Source organism: Vicia villosa, linkage group LG3, assembly GCF_029867415.1.
Source record: "Vicia villosa cultivar HV-30 ecotype Madison, WI linkage group LG3, Vvil1.0, whole genome shotgun sequence".
In the NCBI taxonomy this organism is placed as follows: domain Eukaryota; kingdom Viridiplantae; phylum Streptophyta; class Magnoliopsida; order Fabales; family Fabaceae; genus Vicia; species Vicia villosa.
The window spans coordinates 55,632,257-55,654,482 of NC_081182.1; the positions used below are offsets into that span (position 1 = coordinate 55,632,257).

The 22,226-nt window shown below is 34.7% G+C and overlaps 2 protein-coding genes across 4 annotated transcripts in view; both read right to left on the reverse strand.

Moving 5' to 3' along the window:
* The window catches only part of LOC131661497 (very-long-chain 3-oxoacyl-CoA reductase 1-like), a 36,839-nt gene extending 30,530 nt beyond the window's left edge, over positions 1 to 6,309 (reverse strand). The window contains exon 1 of the mRNA XM_058931058.1: positions 5,506 to 6,309. Coding sequence (XP_058787041.1) covers positions 5,506 to 6,122 — 617 coding nt within the window. The 5' untranslated portion in view covers positions 6,123 to 6,309. The remainder of the gene's footprint in view (positions 1 to 5,505) is intronic.
* Positions 6,310 to 14,802: 8,493 nt separating this feature from the next.
* Positions 14,803 to 21,214, reverse strand: LOC131661498 (regulator of G-protein signaling 1-like). Of its 3 annotated transcripts, none has more exons than XM_058931060.1 (11): positions 21,005 to 21,214; positions 20,324 to 20,444; positions 20,147 to 20,207; positions 19,958 to 20,042; positions 19,607 to 19,680; positions 18,905 to 19,096; positions 16,724 to 16,812; positions 16,353 to 16,591; positions 15,825 to 15,949; positions 15,407 to 15,522; positions 14,803 to 15,298 (listed from the first exon to the last, which is right to left on the reverse strand). In XM_058931060.1, exons 1-11 carry the CDS (start codon positions 21,082 to 21,084, stop codon positions 15,095 to 15,097), a joined length of 1,386 nt encoding a protein of 461 aa, XP_058787043.1. In that variant the 5' UTR covers positions 21,085 to 21,214; the 3' UTR covers positions 14,803 to 15,094. The 3 variants fall into 3 exon arrangements, with proteins under 3 accessions (XP_058787043.1, XP_058787042.1, XP_058787044.1); XM_058931059.1 differs by having other exon boundaries at positions 15,407 to 15,528; positions 21,005 to 21,213; XM_058931061.1 differs by lacking the exon at positions 18,905 to 19,096 and having other exon boundaries at positions 15,407 to 15,528.
* Between the last annotated feature and the right edge of the window lie 1,012 nt (positions 21,215 to 22,226).

Genomic DNA, 22,226 nt, shown 5'->3' on the forward strand with positions numbered 1-22,226 from the left:
ATTTAGATGTTTTTATTTTTATTTTAATTCATTTAACACATATACTTATTTGAATCTTGTGCAGAATTATTGCTTCATTTCTTGCATGCATTAGCCTTGTGTAAGAGGTGGGGACGAGAATCTTTTGTGTCATGCATTAGTCTGGTCTTGTCATGTTTATGTTAGATTTTGAGAATTTTATATTATAATAGATTTTAATTCATTATCATAATTTGTGACATGCATTATCATAATTTTTAATTCATTTAAAACATACAATTATAATAGATTTTGAGACTTTTATATTAAACTAGCGCAGATATATATATTATGGAAAACATTAATTCATTCATTCATTAAAAAGGTACATTGACAATAACCAACACAGAAACCAAAACATCTAAGAAAATAACACATAACAACTTGTAGTACACGCTCGATCATTGCAACAAACACAACAACACTTAATCTAAACTACTCGAGTATCACTGCAAGAACAAGTGGATTTTCAACGCCTCGGTTAACCTCTCCACTGTGTGTCCAAAACATTAGATCCACGTCCACATCGTCTTTCACACGGACCCAATAATACATGTAGGTGCCTTCTGGATTATTATCCGTCAACGTAATGTATGGACAACGGTAATCTATCTGTTTAACTTTTCTGGTCGGACCATCTAGTTGACGAAACCCAGTGTTGATGGCTCTAACAATTCTCTGGAAATTCCAATGGGGGTTAAGGCAGACACGCATGTGACTACCTTCCTCAAAAAAAACGACAGCCCAAACTGAGTTCATTTTTAGTGTTTGTAGTAAGAATGAAGAAAGAGTTGGTACTTCAACTCCACACACACACACCTTTATTTATAGTGGGTGAAATACCGCGGAACATAATTTTGCTAATTATTAATAACTTCAATACCAATTGGAAACTTTGTAATGTTAAAAAAACATTTCATTAATATATGCTCAGAGCATTTAATTGGACGGTACAGAAGTAGCTGAAATGATAAAGAAACTGTAACATCTAGGATATTACAACGGTTAGGACAATGTCTTCTCTGTCCTCCATCATTCGAGTGCATTGAATGTCGTCCTCCATTGTCTCCCACCAACGCTGTCTTTCAAGAAAAGCACCTCCCCTTGTTCTAAGTCTCTTGATAGATCTGATTTGTTCGCCTTGACTCCACTCTCCCTCCAAAAACCTGAGAAGGGTTCTCTTAAGCTGGTCCATGGATTGAATGTTCCAAAACATTACCTGCATGGGAGGTTTGACGGCAGAGAAAATAACGTATCCGTTCCTTCGAACTATGGGAGGTTGATAGTCCAAACGCCTTACAGGTGGTGGAGGCTCAGTAGTCCGGTGCGTGCTATCTGGCCTTATTCGAGATCTCATTTTTTCGTGTGTGTACTGATGCACACAAGAAACCCTAATTTATAGAGGGACAATTAGGGTTTCATTTACAAGGGAAAAACATAAACAATAATTTTGAAGAATACAAATTAGGGCCCCACATGGTCCCCATCTGTTTTTTGTCCTTCGCATGCGTCCGAAACGAGTTCCTGTACCCTAGCATGCGCCTGTAATGATTCCTGAAGCGATTCCTGATAGATTCCTGCAACGATTCCCCCTATCTTCATGCATGCAGCCCTATCTTTTATGGCATGCATTAGTCATGTCAAAGTTACTATCTTGTGCAGAATTATTGCTTCATTTCTTGCATGCATTACCCTTGTGTAAGAGGTGGGGACGAGATTCTCTTGTGGCATGCATTAGTCATGTCAAAGTTACTATCTTGTGCAGAATTATTGCTTCATTTCTTGCATGCATTACCCTTGTGTAAGATTTCTTGCATGATATATAGGAACTACTTCACATACTATTTTTTACAACCATCACAACTTTCCCAAACATTTCTTCCTTTTGCAACACAACACAATTCTCACATTTCTTCTTTCACAAACACATTTCAAAATTATGGCATCCACCTCGCAGTTCAAAGTTCGTGTTCATATGAATGGTGAGACATACCACTGCGACACAAACGGTTTTCTATTTAGAAACACAAACTCAACACGTTTTGCTCTAAATAGACAATCAGATTTCTCTTATCTAAAAAGGAAAATCGAATCCAAAATAAGAGAACAAGTGTCTCAGATATTTTACCGACAACCCCTTCTTCAACCTAACAACTCAGTCATGTTTTGTCAATCAGAGATAACAACTGACTTAGAGGTCCAAAACATGCTCCTCACCCATGAGTATTTTGGTTATGATTATCTGGAACTGTACGTAGTGGTTGAACAAAATGCTCCTTCGCAAAATATTCAGTCACAAGTTATTGATCCTGTTGTTGATGACGAACAACAACCCGAGCATGTCATTGACGAAGAAACTGATATAGAAGATGTTGTTGATGAGTTGGTGAATCGTGAATCCGAAGATGAAGGTGACGAAGAAGTTCCAGTACCGGATCCAGTACCGGATACACATGCATATTCACCTCCGGCACATTTCACAACGCTTAATTTAGGAGAGGACGAGCCATCGTCCGATATGTTCTACAATCCATACATGAGGTCAAGCGAGGAGTTGAAAGAGGGTGACACGTTTCGTTCGAAGGATGATTGTCTGTTGGCTATAAAAAATTGGCACTTAGCAAATTGTGTTGATTTTAAAGCCGATCGATCAAATCCAGAGAGAGTCACTATTGCATGCAAAAACCCGGAATGTGGATACATGCTGAAGGCATCATTCAGAAAGAAGTTTAACGCGTGGGTGATACGTTCGATATCTCAAGCCCACACTTGCGTCACCACTAACATGGCGCAAGATCATCGAAAACTCAGTCATGACATGATATGTCATACCATCATTCCTCTGGTCGAAACTGACCCATCCCTGAAGGTGAAGACAATTATTTCTCATTGCGTTTCTGTGTTCAAATACAGACCTTCGTACAGAAAGGCTTGGTTGGCGAAACAGAAAGCAATTGAAAGAGTCTACGGCAACTGGGAGGAATCGTACCAACAACTTCCTCGCTACCTGGCTGCACTGCAATTGTATTCACCTGGGACTGTTAGTATATTGGAGACACTGCCGGCACAGTCCCAGGACGGAACCCCTCTCGAAGGTAATGGAATCTTCCATAGACTATTCTGGGCGTTTCAACCATGCATCGTCGGTTTTGGTTTTTGCAAGCCGATTATTCAAATTGATGGAACGTGGCTGTATGGGAAATACAAGGGAACTTTGTTGATGGCGGTCGCGCAGGATGGAAATAGCAACATTTTTCCAATAGCATTTGCTTTGGTAGAAGGCGAAACAGCTGCTGCTTGGGGTTTCTTTCTGAAGAATCTCCGAGCTAGAGTCGCTCCACAACCTAATCTTTGTTTGATTTCTGACAGGCACGCTTCTATTGAAAGCGCATACAACAATCCGGCAAATGGTTGGCACAACCCTCCGTCTAAGCATGTCTACTGTATTAGGCACATAGCACAGAATTTTATGAGAGAGATCAAGGATAAATTTTTGAAGAACCACTTGGTGAACGCGGGGTACGCCTTAAACCAACCTGGATTTCAATACTACCGCCGAGAAATAGTGTTGACAAATCCAGATGCAGGGAGGTGGATTGACAGCATTGATAGAGCAAGATGGACTAGGTCATACGACGATGGGGCTAGGTGGGGCCACATGACTACAAATCTTGTGGAATCAATGAACGGGGTTTTCAAAGGCATACGAAACCTACCTGTAACTGCCATTGTTAGTGCTACGTATTTTCGGATGGCAACTTTGTTCGCCACACGAGGCAAGAGGTGGAATTCAGTGTTACAAACACAACAGGTATATAGTGACGTCTGCATGAAATATATACAACAGGAATCTGCCAAGGGTAACACTCATCGGGTGACCGAGTTCGACCGTCATGGCCACACCTTCAGTGTAAAGGAAACAATTGACCACAATCAGGGACTTCCACGACAACAGTATCGCGTCAATATCCCAGATCGTTGGTGCGACTGTGGCCAATTTCAAGCATTTCGCATGCCTTGCTCCCATGTCCTGGCAGCATGTTCACATACTCACTTTGATGCATTATCTTTGGTATCCGAAATTTACAAGGTATCAACGTTGCTCAACGTATACGACAATTACTTTCCGGTGGTAGCAATGGAAGCATATTGGCCTGTGTACGAGGGGGAAACAATTTGGCATAACGATTTAATGCGTCGGAATAAAAGCGGTCGACCAAACAGCAGGCGTATTAGAACCGAGATGGACGTAGCTGAAAAAATGCAGAGAAAGTGTAGTATATGTCGTGAGGTAGGACATAATAGGACCAAATGTCCCAATCGTGGATCTAGTTCCACAACATAGTTATTAGTTTCGATGATGTATGTAATTTACTTTTTCAATGAAATGAACTTTTTTTTTTTTTAAATTTTATGGGTTACAACACAAAAAAAATTACTAAATAAAAAAAAGTTCATGGTACATATTGAAAGAAATTACCAAATATTACCATGGAGAAAATATTTGGAACCAACAAAATTTACAAAGATTTAAGAGAAAATAGTACCGAAAACATTAATTTTGAAAGTAAAAAATTACCTAAAATATAATACCATAAAAAAATTAAGAGGAAATAATGAAAAAAATTACATTAATATTGAAAAAAAATTAAGAGGAAATAATGAAAAAAATTACATTAATATTGAAAGAAATAATTATGAGGAAACAATGAATAAAATTAAGAGGAAATAATGAAAAAAATTAGGTGGACATAATGAAAATAAGATTGAAAAATATTGAAAATTACTACAAAAAATTATTACAAAATTGTAGTTATTAAAAAAAAAATACTGAAAAAATTTAAGAGAAATTAATGTTAAAGAAAAAAAATTACAAAAAAAAAAAGAAAAAAAAAATAAGGGGGGGTGTTGTCGCCAGGGGGGGTGGCGACAACACCTAAAAAATACACATAGGCGCCAGGCCCAGTGGCGACACCTCTTAAAGCCCATTGTTGTCGCCACCCCCCCTGGCGACAACGTGTATTATTTAGCAAAAAATGGACATTTGGGGAATTATTTTGAAAAGTTGGTTATTTCTGAAATTTTTTTAAAAAAATTGGTTATTCAAAAAAAAAATTCGTAAGAATCCAACAACACATCAGGAACTGCCCTTATGACAAACGATTGCAGAGAATGAAAAAAGTATGGCACAACCAGTTTCTCATAACCAATCCATTTCATGCATGTTTTGCTATATACATCCGGGGTTGGAACAAACAGAGACGCCTTCATCCTTGTCATTTTGGTCGACACAAATAACGGAACCTGACACTGGATGTCAATTCCTTGATGCTTGTATTCCAAATTGGTGCATGCAGAGAACATAGCAAGATACCTGTAAAATCAGCATCAAGATCTAGATTCAAATCTGTTCGTGATTAAAGTAATTAACGGATCTTTAATTAATCGATTGATGAATAGAAAAGATGCATTTATGAAAGTACTTACGCTTTTGATGCTGCATAAAGTGTGACAAGAGGATAAGAAGGAAGAACAACAGTGGAACCAGAACCAATGTTAATAATAGCTCCTTTTTTCTTCTTAATCATACTAGCAATCACAGCTTTTGTAACCAAAGTTGCTCCTTCCACATTCACTTTAATGATAGAATCCATCAAATCCAAATCAACCTCATGAAAATGTCTTGCATACGGATAGGCCACACCAGCGCCATTCACTAGGACTCCAACATCTAAACCATCAATAGCTTCTTCAATTTTTCTCATTATTTCGTCTCCGCTATTGTTCTGCAGGTCTACAACAAGGCAATTTACCTCAATATTGTTGAATTTATCAAGTATTTCTTTTGACGTTGCTTCAAGTTTAAGAGGGTTTCGGCCAAGTAAGATAATGTTGAGTCCATTGGATGCGAACTCGAGAGCCATGGATTTGCCGATCCCGTCGGTTGAGCCGGTGATTACGGCCCATGAACCGTAGTGTTTGAGATGCTTTGTTGGTCGGATTAAGATGGCGTATAGCCAGGTGAGGAAATGGAAGAGAGATTTGGAGATGGATATGAAACCTAGAGTGGCTGTTGCTACTAGGAAGAAATGTGTATAATCCATTATTACTGAGAGAAAGTGGATAGGTTTATGTTTGAATATGTTGTGTTAAATGTTGGGCAACAAGGTTATAGAGAAGTCATGTGTGTAGTGTGTAATGAGGATTGAAGGGGACAGGTCAGATTCAGTTAGAAGTGTAATAAATGGGGAAGACCCATGTGATGTGAGTAACTCTTGATTGGAACGGAACTTGTAAGATGATGTGAGGCTATGTGAGCAAGTTTGGACAGACATGGAAGGTGAAGACGGCACTAGGGAGTAGGGATAGAGTGAGAGTTTTAGGGATTTCAATGTAATTTTTTCAATGTTTTTTTCCTGCAGATTCTGATTGGATTTTTATTACAAATATAAATAGAAATACCTACACATTTTAACATGCACTTTTGGGTAACTTCCAAGCTCCAAAACACTGCTTAGATAAACACTAACTACTACACCATAAATACATTTTTCTAAAACCATTATATTCTTAGTATCATTTAAAATTTTAAAATTTTTTGCACACAAATTACGAAATATAATAATATTATCATGTGATATTGTATTTTTATTAAATTAACTTTATAAATATATTAGAAGTAGTATACAAAGTAATAATTGAAGGATAAAATTGAAAAAATAACAATCATTACTACAAAAAAAGTGAAAATGACATTCATTTTAAAACAAATTTTATTCGCTAAAATGACACTCACGGTGAAACGGAGAGAGTATCAATCAGAATCTTGTCTGAATAAGTATATTTTTTAACCATTAATCATATCAGAATCTTGTCGGAATCAGCAGAGTCGTCTCAAGTTTTTGGGAATCCCTCCGTAGTTTAGTCATTGTTCAACTATGACAAAAAGTTAGAGGACCTATTTAACCATGTTTTAATAGTGACAAAGATTTATTAAGCTCTATTTAACTACGGTTTAACCGTGAAATTTTGAGGACCTGTGTGATAGTCCGTCTTGCACGGTCTCAAAAACGACTATAAGAATCAGTATATCCATTACAAAAATCAAATACACACTTAAAAATGTCTATAATATATATAAGAAAGATGTTTGAGAAAATAGAAAATCACTTTATATTTTTTAAAATTATTTAAATGACATGTTGATTTATTATTTAACGATAATATAAAATTATTTTACAATATTAACGTGAGTGAGGCATAACTCGAGATGTTTTAGAAAATATATCTCTATCCTTTCTTATCTGCCACGTCACCATTTCAATATTATTTGTGGTCTATTTTTATGCTTTTCTCAACTAATTGCATCATCTGATTTAAAACAATTAATTACATTATTTCCACCACAACAACTATTTCGGCTTTCAATTGAACCATTACCTGTCGAATCATTTTTATTATAGAGTTTGTATTAAAATAACACAATCGAATCAATATTTTTTTTTTTTTTACTTTTTCTGACATTGTCACAACTCTCTTTCATGTTATTTTAATAGAAAATTTCTTACGCCATCCCATATGATATTAGGCGCGCTATCGAAATGACAATTTTGTCTTTGTGCTTTTGTTGATAGATCTCCAAAAACATTTTTTTTTGTTTAAGTTTACTTTATTCCGTAGATGCATCTACGGAAACATTATGTAGATTCATCTACGAAAGAATTTGATGTTATAGTTCGCGTTAGGCCCTTTCGTTCCCCATTCTTCATTTTTCATTTGCTCTCTCTCTCTCTCTCTCTCTCTCTCTCTCTCTCTCTCTCTCTCTCTCTCTCTCTCTCAAAAACCCTCTCAACCGAAAAATCAAACAACTTCCTCCATTGCATTTTTTTCTCTCGAGTTCGTCCGGCATTGTTAACATTAACAACCTACAAATTCCATCAAGTTCAAATATCAATTTAATCGGTGAGTTTTCGATATTTTGAGTTATTTTAGAGTAGTTGTGAAATCGAATTAGAATTCGATATTTATGTGTATAGTTGATTGGACAGGTTTAGAAATAGTGTTTATAGACAATGTAGGTAATGTTTTAGGATTTAAACGCACGATCAAGACACAAAAATGGATTTTCTGACGATTGAACAGTGGAGAAGATGCCATTGTTGCGTTCTCTGCTCTCAGTAGCTTCCGTAGATCCATCTACGAAAGCACCCAGGATTTTGGGAAGAATGGTGCTTCCGAGGATGAATCTACGGAAGAGTAGTTTCCTGTTATTATTTTTATGTTTATTTATAAATACGTAGTTTCTAACTCGATCATTTTTGTATCATAATGCAGTTAGAGGAGGTCTTCGCATATTGTGAGCAGCACGTGGTCCCTGAGGAGGCACGGGCGACGCCATCAGAGCACGACTAGAGCTGTGCCGAGGAATACATCTTCTGGTACTACAAAGTCTCACACCCCTACATGGTTCCAACTGTCGAGGGAGGTCCGCCCAGACCATCCCACGGGGAGATTCTCCGTGCATATCAGGCTTAGTTGGACCACACTCAGGATCTTCTTCCTCTATGTCGTCAGATAGCTGACAGGGGCCTCGGAGCCATTGCAGAGGGTTTCTTCCCGGTGAGGAGTGCTCATAGGCGTGTGCTGGACGATATGATCAGGATGGCAGAGAGTGCATTTCTGTACCGTCGACATCGAGCCAAGACCCGTGGAACACTTGACGCCAGGAGTAGAGCCAATAAAGCCCTTGGTGGACTCGAAGGCGGAGACGGAGCTGGAGGACATGGCCAGGACGGTACGCAGGATGCTACCCTGCATACTCAATAGTTTTTATATTTGATTTGTTTATGTATTTTTTATGATGTACTCGACTATGAGTTTGGATTATGTATTTGACCGACATTATTTATATATTTTTTTTAGTCGACGCATTGTTGTCTTTATATGTAATTCTTAATTAAAAAATGTGTGTGTTTAAAAAATGGAGTTTTTAAATGAAAATGAAAAAAATTCAAAAAATAGCAGACTGTTCCGTAGATGCATCTACGGAACACTCTGTTTTCACCACCTTCCGTAAATGCATCTACAAAAGTATTTTTAAATTGGAAAAAAGTTGTGTTTAACCATGATTTTTTTGATTTTGTACGCTTCCGTAGATGCATCTACGAAAGAAATCAAATTTTTTTAAAATATGGGATGCTTCCGGAAATCCATCTACAAAAACTGGGGCAAATATGAAAATTCCTGTGTGATGTGTTAGAATGCATGGGGTTAGATGAGAAATTTTCTTTTAATATATGCATTTTTTTTAATCAATTTTTCCTCTATACCTTTATTTTAAATTTTGATTTCCTCCTTTATTCACTTAATTATAAAAGTAGATTAATGTATCTCCACCATCTTCACTTTTTTATGTGTAAAAATTTTTCGGCAGAAAACAACACTAACAACGTTATTTCTGTTTTATTTTCTGATTTATTTACATTTCAGATTCTATTTAAAAGAGTATAAGATTTTTTTACATTTTTGATTTCTTATAAATATGTATTCATTTATATTCTTAAAAAAAAAATGTAAATCTATATTTTATTTGCTTAATTATAATAATACATTTTTTTTTTAATTTTGTACAGCTTCACCCCTGTGGCAAACTCTATAAGGTATAGATATTCATAATTTTTTCTAAGTTACGAAACTCTATATATGATTAAATTATTGAACAGACGTTTTGATATAAATTGTGCTGAAAAATGTTCATTTCATTATGATTTCTTCAGAATTTTTTTAAGTCTTTATTTCTTCCTTGTGATAAGTTTTTTCTCAATTCTTCACACTTTGGCATGACTTTTGCTCGTTAATATTTCGATTTCATCCAAATTTTCTCGTAAAAATCACGTAATGACGACTGTCATCACAACCCAAAGTTTAAATTGTTGTTTGTCCTCAAATAACCTGTCTACCAAACATTTCATTAGAATAAAATGCTTGCCCTTACCAATGAATGTCACATTTTCCCATCAACACTTCGGTTCTCTACTTCGACTAATCAACTCGAAAAAGTTCTCCCGACATACAAGTACTCAACTTGTTTTTCATCTCACAATTATGCACTCAATTTGACAGGGTAATCCCTCAATCAACATACATAAGCATTTAACAATGAATTTGAAAAAAATTCTAATCGAATCAATCAAAGTCATATTTAAACTCATACTTTATGTTAGGGTAGAATAATTTAGGATAATAGGTTTAAACCTTTGGAGTTAGGTACCCAATTTTTTCCGATGTTATTTTTTCCATATCACTCTTTTGTAATTCACTTGATACTAGAGAGAATTGCATATTGTTGGTGTTATTTTTTACAATTTTTTTTTGAAGAAGCTATTTTAACTTCTTATTTTTCTTTCTTTTTGACCCATTTCTCTAGTACCCGGCCAACCCCAAACTTATTTGTTGCTAATTTTCAAGAGCAACCCTAAACTTATTTTTTTGCATCAGACAAGTAAAACAATTATTTCTACCTAACTCCAAAGAGGGTGGAAATAATTTATCTTTCAAATCGAATGACTATATAATAAAGGTTATGTCACCGAAAGAATGGTTTAGGCTCAAAGTAGTTAAACAACGAATATAATCATATTCAAACAGGGTGGCTTAAAAGGCTTAGAGTTTTCACAAAGAACTGTCTCAATGTGTATTTATCAGACCAATAGACTCAAAATTAGAAATAGTGCAAATTCTAGATAATGACTAAAGTATGGAAACTCTTATAAGAAATAAAAGTAAACAGTGAAAATATTCCGCTCAAACCTTACAAACTGAGGTATTTAGAGATTAAGTACAAGTAGTTGATTTCTCTTTTCTTCATTAATTTTCAATCTGCAAGGGATCTTCACTATTGATCTTTTTTGTTTATTCTTTTTCTGGTGACTTTTTCTTTTATTTTTTTATGATGACACTAGCACGGTAGAAAATTAAATCTGCAAGAAACAACAGAAGCAAACAAGTTTGCTAATTTAAAACAAAGAAAAACACTAAGGGGAGAGCATTCTTGAGAGCTAGCTATTAATCTTCCTTAGATCAAATTATGAAAAATGGAAATAAATCTAACAAAAAACTAAAAACTTAAAATTCAATGGGTTGCCTCCTATGAAGCACTTATTTAAGGCCCTTAGCTTGACCATTTGATTCTCTGTTATGACACGAAAAACACATCATCTTTCTTCTTCCTTTTGTTTGATAGTACTTCCATGAACTTGAGGTATTAATCATGTGGCTTTCATATGTTCTTCAGCTTAATAGTAACGAACAAGGCATAAATGACATCTCATAATTTATCTATTTCTTCTCTTCCATCTTCCTTGTTTCTACAATAGCTTTTAGGGAAATTATTTTGTTGAAGATTTTCTTGTTGGATATCTGCATCTAGACAAATTGTTGAATCCAAAACTAGATCATTTCTGCTTACGATTCTCGCTCTTTTCCCAAATATATTTTCCACCTCGACTTCTTCTATTCTTGATTCAATGTTATCTGATGGCATGGATTTTTCTTCTAATTTTTCTTTTTCAACTCCTTCATCAACTACTTCTTATTCATCTTGGACTTCTCTCTCAATTTCATCATCCATAGGACTATTCAATATATATGCATTAAAACCTCCAATTGACCGAGCTACCACTTGTATATATATAAATGTCCAATGTGATTTTCCACATTCTTCATGGATGCTTGAATGTTCTTGTTGGATGCTTCAATGTCATTTTTGATGCTTTAATGTCCTTGTTGAATGATTACATGGTTGAGTTTATTGCTTCCAAATTGCTTTGAGGAAACTTCAAAAATTCGTTCAAAGTCTTTACTAGAAGGAATGACTTCCTTGGTGGTGGATCAAAAGAAAAATACCCTAGTAGCACTAAACTAGATAGAAACTAAATAAAAACATAACAAGAGTAGAAATTTTTAAAAAATAAAGATGAAAATAAAAATTACAAATTAAAAATAAAAAACTAAAATCACTAACAAAATAAAAATAAAAAACAAAAAATAAATATAAAAATAATAAATAAAATTCTAAATGTTTCCAACAATAACCTAAAAATTAGAAACTAAAGTAACTAAAAGAAATATTTTAGGAAAACAACAACTAAGTAGCAACAAAAAAATATTCACAGTTATCCTTAAAAATTTATAAATCATAAACTACACACAAAAATTTTCTTGTTGAAATTGCAATTCCCGGTAGCAGTGCCAAAACCTTGATGACTTCTCGACAAGTGTATTGATAGTGTCGAAGTAATAATAAAAAGATTGTCTCCACGAGGATTGTAATTTAATAAGAGAATTACGTGCAAATATTAAGTAATTAAACGGGGGTTTTCGTTAGACGGAGATTTTGCGCATTAGTCAAACAAGAGAATTTAACAAGACACCTCGCATGAAACACATGCTTGCTCTAATGCGCATTTTGCGCTATGTTCATGGTACAATATATCTTGGATTACATCTATCCCCATCCCCATTCATTACACAGCTTATCTCATACACTGACACTGATTGAGGTGGATGTCCAGACACCAGACACTCCACATCTGGCTATTGTGTCTTTCTAGGTGACAACCTTATCCCTTGGTCTTCCAAAAGGCAACACACAAACACACACACACACACACACACACACACACACACACACACACACACACACACACACACACACACACACACACAAGTAAATTCAATACCCAAACAAACCTTTGAAAAATAGAGCAAACAAGACAAACAATTGAAAACATCGAAGTGATCTAAACTCTAAGGTAACCCCTTTTAAAAACATTTTGTTTTTGAAGTCCCCAGCAGAGTCGCCAGTTCTGTCGCCTCGGTTTTTTGTGGGATGCGAACTGACTCTTCTTTTATTTTTGAGTTGTGAAAATCAGAGAGTCGCCACCGACTTTTATTTTATCCAATTAAGGAAAGGTTTATAAAAGAAACAAAAAAAGACCTTAAAGAGATTTTGGGTTCGGGGGTAGGTTATACAAAGGGAAGGTGTTAGCACCCTTTGTATCCATGGTTATCCATGGGCTCTTAATTGCTTAGCTCACTTGTTCGAATCGTTTGTTTTGCTTGAAATGCTTGTATGTGGTTTTAAATATTTTGTAAAGAGTTAACTTTGTAATGATCCTTGTGCGGATGTATACAAAGTATTTATCTTTCGAAAGATATTTTGATGGTTTGAAAAAGATTTTTAACTTCGTAATGATCCTTGTTTGGATATATACAAAGTGTAGTCTTTTGAAAGTTTGTTTTAAAAAAAACAGTGATGTGTAAGAGCTTTTGTTGTTTTTGATTGAGCAAGCAATTATGAGGTATACCCTAAGTTTATAAGGTTCTTTCTTATTTCTTTAGAAAATTTTCCTTGACTGGATACAGACAGAAATTTGAATTGTATTTGAAACAGTAAGATTTGATTTTGAAAAGAGTAACAGAGGGATTACCCTAAGAGGTGCAAGTGTGATTGTGTTTTGTTTTCAGATATGTTATCTTTGAGATTAGTGATCTAGCGCTTCAATTTTTATTCTTGACATACACGCAGTTTTATATGTACAGAAATTAAAGTGCGGGAATGTAAAATGCGGAAAGTAAATCTACGCTATTACATCGATTGTGCGAGAAATGTAAACTACGCTATTTACATGAATTTGACAACCTATACACTTATCTATGAATTTAAATTGCAATAAGATAAAGGGAACATATTTTTGGATTTTTTTTATGGTGTTAATTTAATTAAAAGGTTAAGAATTTGAAATAAAATTTGAACCTAAAAAAAAAAAATTAAGTCTAAAATATTTCCAAATTGTTTGTTAATTAATTTTAAAATAAAATTAATTTTTTTGTGATTTTTGAAATTGTTTTTGAAATTATTAAGTTAATTAACATATAATTATACAAATAATTATACACATAAATTAAACTTAAGGATAAAAATAATCTAATTATGTACAAAATTAGTTTATAATATATAAACTTAATTTAATAAAAAGAAAATATTTTTCTCTGATTTTTTGATAGGTTAAGAAATAATTAAAATGGAAATATATGAATATATATTGATTAATTAAACAAAATATTTTAATTATTAAGAAAAATAAAATATTTTTGTGTCAAAAATTAAGACAATATTTTATCAACCTAAAAATATTTTTTATATAATTTTAAGATTTTTAAAACTGTTTTTTTATTAATTTTAGAAGTTAAATCAAATAAAAAAAAATAAAATTATGATCATGTGTGGTGAGATCCTGAAAGCATATGGTGTGCCAGCGCATTTGGGCCTTTGAATCTGCACATATCAAGATCTGATGGTGAGTGTACGATGCTTTGAAAATTTGCCGTGCTTTCTTAGAAAGTGAGAAGAGGAACTTTCTATACAAGTTGTACATAATAACATCTGATACAACAATTTAATCAAATAACTCTTATCTATGGTATACAACTATACATACTGTGAATCATTTAATTTAATGGTTCATCATAGATAGTAGATGCCACTATTTCTTAATATGTAGTAATAATATCTAAGTAATTTATAATAAAAAAACCGAAAGAAGTACTAAGTAAAATTTAATGATGTAGAAATGGATGCACGATCCTAAAAGCAAATACAAGCTAATCCTAACAAAATTAACAGAAGTATCATTGATGATAATTGCTCTACAAACACCTAAACCGTGACGTGTGACGTGATTGAACGCATGTGTAAAAAAGTTTCACTGTCATGCATATAAATTAATGCAACTATCAAAATTAAAGCCATGTCATTCAGAGGAAGCTGTAAGGTAGCTGCATTCAACACTACAAGTACAACAAGGTCGTTTGTGTATGCTTAAAACTCTAAACCTAAGATGTGGTTAAAGTAACTTGGAAAGTTCAGGGTTCATAAATCAGTGTTAGCAACAAGGCCAGGATGTACATGATCCTAGCCTAACTATACAATTTCCTTTTTGTCATATATAGAGTAGGTAAAATATATCAGTAATTTAGGTAAATCTGGTTTGGCGAGTCGATAAGCGGTTCCAAATCATGAGTCAGTATCATTGCCACATTCTGAGTTCTTAAGAAGATGATCCTGGTGAAAAGGATCATCTGTACCGTGCACGGAACTCAACCTGGGAGAATAGTTCCACCCTGTCATTTGCTCAAGCTCATAGCCGTTACACCTCATGTCGCATTCCTCCTGGAACTTCAGGAAGAACATTGATGACCAGTAATCTTTTGCCAAGTTCTGGGAAGTGGATGCAATATATAAATTTTAGATGAAAACTATAGTCACAACGAGGCTAATTTTAATCAAAGGAGTCCTATTAAATTGATTAGAATGTAAGGAACTCACAGTTTTCATCAGCTGCACGATCTCATTAAGTGCATTATGAAAGAGATCAGCGCGTGCTAGGTCTGAAGTTGACAAAATTTCCTGTTTGCTTCTGTAAGAGATGTTTATCTCCATAGCTGCACCTATAAAATTACATTTTGTCAAATATTAAACACAGGCACCCTACATTTGGAAGGAAAGCTTGCAAGCACGCGATTTTATTTTTTCTGTAAAGTTAGAACTCTCTCGGTATTGAACTCATTCACTGAAAACCCTATCTGTGAGACATGCAACGGTGTTTAAATGAAATAACTGTTTTTATAAGGAGTGAGAGAAATCCAGTATAACAATTTTGGCAATGACAAAAGCAGGATGTCATAGAAGAGAAAACAAGACAACGGATGAATAAACAAAGCTATCTGTAACAAAAAGTAGCAACCTGCGACTATGTACTTCTCAATAATATGTCGTGCCATATAGATTCTTCTCACGCAGTCATCTTCCGATATCTTACTTAGCTCATGCACTTCATCAAAAAAGTGCACACTCTCCCCAGCCAAGCAACTGTAAAATATATTAAAACAATAATGTTATTCTTTTGCATTAATAAAGACAAGGTTTTTTACTTTTCTTTTCTTTGTTGTTTTCTTCTATTTTGATGAGTAGGTCCAAACATGGTTTTAAATCGCAGGCCGCAACCGCAATTGCGGCCGCAACATTGCTGATGCGGTCGCCTCCGCGATGGCATCGGGCAGCAATTGTGGTGTGAATTAAAACCACGTATGCGACTGCATTAAGAACCGCATCAAAAAATTTCATCCATATGAAAATTTTAGAACCACAAATCTCAATCTTATCTATATGTAATGAAAAACCTTAACTTTAAACACTTCTCTTAAATAAGAGAAGCCATAATTCCGCGACAAATGTCTGCCTACATACTGGAGTCAACAGCAGGACATTTTACCTGTCGGAAAATGCCATAAAAGACTGCCTGAATTTCTTGTTCATGAGAAGCTTATCCAATGGTTCATTGGGATCTATCCTCGAAATTGGTTCACTTTGTGTTAATACCCCACTATCAGGTATGCCCAAAGCCTGGCCCATTGTGCGAAACTCTCTGGATTCTCTTCTCCTCAAGCTGATTTGCGAGAGCAGTGGTTGTGAACTTGATATTGAAAAGAACGCCAGGACAAGTATGCTAGCCTTTAAATAAAGACAACATAAGATAAAGTAAATAAGAGATTCATAACATAATCAATGGCATTGAATTCATACTTCCAATTAACTAACAATGTGTTATTTCATTGTAATGCAACAAGCAGTAGGAAAGCATACCAAAACTAAAAGAAGAAATCTGGAGGCAACTTGAAGCCATGAGATATTGTCATGAATTTCATTAAGTATGTAAGCAGTAACCCATACAACTGACAAAAAAATTAGAAAAGGTTAAATTATTGAGGCCACCAAGCTGAGACATCCAGAAAATATATGTTAGAATACAATAACAGCCAAGTCTTATCCCACTAAGTGGGGTCGGCTACATCAAACGATGCCATAATGTTCTATCATATATCATATCTCTATCCAATTCATAAATCTCTAGATCTTGCAATATATGTTAGAATATATGAAAAAAAATAGTATCTTGAAATAATTCAGAGTATCTTAGATTATCCTTTAGGCTTAGTTTTCATATTTCTTATATATATCATGATCTGTTTCACTATTTAAATGAGAGTATGAATTTAATAATAGGATAAAAACATTAAGGATCAGGGTTGAGTTTTGTTATAACATTCTGATAGAATGAAGTCTGGGCAAAAATCCTAATGAGGAGGAGGTCCTTCTGGGCCTAAACGATGGCAGTAGGCCCAAAGTTTGGAGGGTGTATGAGAAAAAAGAAGAGAGACGGCAGGGGAATATGCTAGGGGACAGCTGGCTAGTTAATTAGAATATTCCAATAAGAGAGGGCATGGAGGTTGGTGCATTATTCAGTAATGAGAATTCTGTTAGAACCCTTTTGTGGTAGGAAGGATAGAGAACTGTTCTCTCTCAACTTAGGAGCCTTAGCTATGGTAGTTGTAATTTGCTTTCTTCATCAAATTCCATCTTGGTCAATAATATTCCATTCATTATTCACCAATAGTCAAGTCTGCTTTATCAATTGGTCCGAGCAGTCCTTGTTATGCACCCCAAAATTATTGATCAAGTAACTGCAGTGGAACTTTGTTTGGAGCATTTAGAATTGGAATCTGGTTTTGAGTCATTCCATGACAATGTGCCCACAAAGATTCATAAGAAAATTCCCTGTGTGTTGTTGGAGCGGAAGGAAACACCTCAGCAGTGTGTTGTTGGCGCAGAAGGAAACACCTCAGCAGTACGCTGTTGGCGCAGAAGGAAACACCTCAGCCCAGTTCAACGGCGACTTATACGTCACTCGACAGATGCCGCCTCTCTACAGAGAAGATGGAATTGCCTCCTTTCAATGGTGCTGATCCTGTTGCTTGATCACTCATGCAGAGAGCTCTTTTGAAGTTCAAGGTATCTCAGAGGATGTTCGTATTCAACTCACCAACTTGAGCATGGAAGGTCCAAAAATTCATTCGTTTAATTTGCGGAGGGATTCTACAGAGTCTTTGACGTGGGAGGATTTGAAGGACGGGAAGGTGATGATGAGATTTGGGGGAGGGTGTCTGGATAATCCTTTCGAAGAACTGAAAGAGCTCAGGAAAACAAGCTTGGGGAGGAAAACATTGCTGAATTTGAGCTTTATTTGTCGCAGGGTGGACGATTTCTGGAGCAGCAATTTCTGGGGTATTTTATGGGAGGTTTGCGTCACGATATTTGTTCTCGTGCCATCAAACCATGCAACCGGTATCAAGCTATGCAGCTAGCACGTGATGTGGAGTCCAAATTTGTTGTGTTGACTCAACAGGGTCAACTGTATAGGTTGCGCCTCAAACCGAGCCAGCCCCCAAATTGGGCTAATTCTAACAGGCCATTTTGGGCCCAACGTGATGGGGATTCCACAATTCCTGGAATCAACACAATTATTTATTTTCTTAAAAACCGCGTGCAACTCAAAAGGGACACTTAAAAATATAGAGGGAATAACTGACCTATTTGTAAAAACAATTGTCCCAGAATGACTGATCTCTCTTAATTTTCAATAAAACATTAATGGCTTTTTTCCAATTGTACTCTCTAATTAATACTACTTGGGATCACTTCCAATTCAATACTATATTTCACTTAGAATTTATGATAAACATGAATACATAAAGATGTTTTAGTAAAAATATCCTTCTCTTTCTTTCATTTATACACTTTACTGAATCTGTATTGGTTTCAGCTACAGTTTTTTAACATGAATTTTACTCATTCTAGGCTTAATGGTGAATTCAAGAACACTGATATTTGAATTAGAGTACTAGTTAGTGGTTAGTAGAAAGCTAGGAGCTACAATACTAATAAAAATATAGTGGAGTGTCTTATAGAATCTAGGAAAAAATGTACCAATGGATACGGATGATACAAGTATTCCTCTCCAAAGGTCTCTGAGTTCATCAAACCTGAACTCTATATGATGAACAGCAGCAGTTACCCCAACCAAAGTCGCAACATACAATGAATGAAGGCAAACAACTGGTATGGTCCACTGAGCCGACATGTGGCAGCGATTGTTAAGAGGCTTCTTTATATGGATAACTAGAGCATGAATTAATAGCATCATTAGAAATAAATACAAGAAAATAGCAACATAGGCTAGGCAAAGGGAAGATTGTAGCAATCATTTCTAAAAGGAAAATCCTACCAAGTGCCATTCGAGTATTGTCTAAGGAATTAAAAGAGGTAACTTTTGCATAAATGATGTATTTAATACTTCAACAAGTGTTTGCCGTGTATTTCCAAGACAATTTTCTTTTATGGACTCCATAAACAATACTTAGGGAACTTGTTTGCATTGACCCTTAGAAATTCCACAAGACGCCGAGAGTACTACGGACATATTGCAGAAATATTTTTAAATGTCCAGCAAACATTTGAAGAAAGAAAAAACAAAAGATTTTACATAAAAGTAAATAAGAAAATGCAGCTCTAAGGGGGAAAAAGATGAAAGTACTAGGATAAATTTATAGCTACCTTGACCACCAGCAGCAAAGTCTATGTAACACAAACAACAGCACTAAATAACTTAAAGTTGAATCAGATTCTTACCAGTAGCACCAACAATCCAGGGAAATAGAATAAGTGGAATTAAAAAGAATGATCTGATCAGTGGTAAACGCCTCCTGAAATAGCAGTAAAGAAATCTAAATTCAACTCACAATTGACAAACGGAAGTAACTCATTTGGCACTCACTAAGCAATGAGATGAGTACAAATAAAAAGCTACTAAATAAAATGAGTGGTTATATTTTTCCATCGCAAAAAAGGTGCGGCTAGAAATTTTAAGGTTGTGAAGTGCTTAATTTCCCTAATAAAATTTTTAACCACTTGGCAAAGTACCACCTAAGGCAGCAACTGAAGCTATAGAGCCTAACAACTCAACATCAGGTTGTCACTTACTTGACAAAGATAAAATATAACTGAAATGCTTGTGTGATGCGGCAGCTCAAAAGCAAACCAAATCCTAGTGGACCTTCACCCCAAACTGAAAATAAACATGAAGTACGGTTATGCTAACAACAAGTAACAAACACTCATATGTTCAACCACGAAGCATAAACTATTCAGAAAAGATGGCAAGAAGGTAACCTGCCCACAAATAGCATGACTTCCAATGCCTCTTTTCAAATTTCAAGAAACGGTTTGACATCTGCATACAAAAAATATAGAGGGCTAAGCATGAAACACAAACAGGGTGATACAACTTCCTTTTTTTTTGTCACAGAAAATCAATGATATATACTATATAAAGAACTTTCTTTGTACCATAATTGATAAAAGAAGGTTGAAGCTAGCAACAACTTGAATTACAGGTATCCAAAAACCACTTCCTTTAGTACGAGGAACCTTGTGAACTATGAAGGGAAATATTGACCATACCAGAAGCCTGAAAGATAGAAGCCAACCATTACCAATAAAAAATGCATAAAAAAATCCAAACTATATGTCTTTGAAACAAACGATACTTCAACAATAAGGTTAAGGAGCATCAGGAAGAGATTACTTGGACCGGCGTAATTGTTTTGAAGAACTTACATGAATAGGTTATGTTATATATTCATAAGCTGCTTCCCTCGATAGCTTATTATAGTAACCTAATTCTTCAACCTAATAAATAGTTTAACTTGGTCCACTTTTCAATTATAGAAAGAGCTTACTCATAAGCTCATAGATGATAAGCACCAATTGAATAAGTGCTTAATTCAGCTGTATATACAACAAACAAACGCCCCTAAAGGCCAAACTAAAGCATACTTAATTGGAATCACAGAAATCATCAGAGAATAAGCAAATCAGAAAGGTAAAAAAGGGCATAGTAAGAAATTAATTTGCAAAGGAAAGTGGTTGATTAACGAGATTGAGAACTCAAGATTGATAGAGGCATTTGAACAAACAGGTGGCGAATTGGCAGAGAAACAGATTGGGTAGAAAAAGAAAGAAACTTACAGAATTAAGGAGGCAACGGAAACGACAACGGCTGCATAGTCAGTGGGACAGCCTCCTTGGACAGCACAGTGATTCGCCATTCAGTTATCATCTGAGGTACAGTTTGCATTGAATCCAAGCTGACAATGTTGTTCTCTTTGTTTTCCTAGTCAACACCATTTCCACGTGATGTTTGTTTCACACTTTGATTTACTATTACTTTTTTTTCTCTATTTCTTAATATTTTTAATCGTTAGTTCTTGTTCTAAATGTTTTATGGGAAATATTACTTGTACACTAAAAAGTAACACTACACCGTATTGTTATACGGTTTTGATTTTTTAAATTATTTAATTATTATTTTTTTATTTGTTTTGACAAAAAAATACATGGGCCATGCTTTATTTGATAGGGTGTACATATATGGAGTAGGATTTTGGGTGTAAGCATAGCAACCCTCATGTTTTATGCGTTTACTTAAAAGTGTTTTTACTCATTTATTTTTTTTAGATTCCCTTATTTAAAAATAAAAAAAATTGTCTTAGATTCTCATCATAATATTTGACAACACAAAATTTATGACATCGTATACTTTATTGATATTTTTTTAACTTTTAGTTATTTTGGCAAACTTTTAATTTTTAAAAAGACGATTTTGATCTTTTGTTTTTTTAAATTGTGTCATGTTTATTCTTTTTCTTAATTTTATTATTCAAAGTCAAATTAAATTATCACATACGGTTAATGTGAAAATAAAATTATAAATTATGTTGAATTGAAACGAAGTCATGTTTAGATTAGAATCAAAATGACAAACATTTGAAAAGAAATGTGAAGAAGATGATGGCGCAAGCTTAGTGAAGATACGAACACAAGTTTTTGAATTCAAATGCAGGTTTTTAAAGTGCATGTGCAGGATTTCAGGACCAGTCACAAATTTCTAGCCCCTTTCTCATTTAGGGTTTAACTAAATGTATGGTCATTTCAAAGTTTTTTTTTTTTTTGCATATCTCTAATTTCTAGTATAAAATTTAAGTTTTCTACGTACCTCTATTTATAGTTTAAAAAAGTTAAAATAAACCGGCCCATAAGCCTTAGGGATTTTGTTAATCTTTATGAAGAAGATTTGATTTCTAAACTCTATGAAGAAGTAGTGAAAGGTTATGAAACAAGAGTGCATACAAATAGAGTCCATGATGATCAGGTGTAAAATGGTAAATTGAATAATGGTGGAATGGACAAT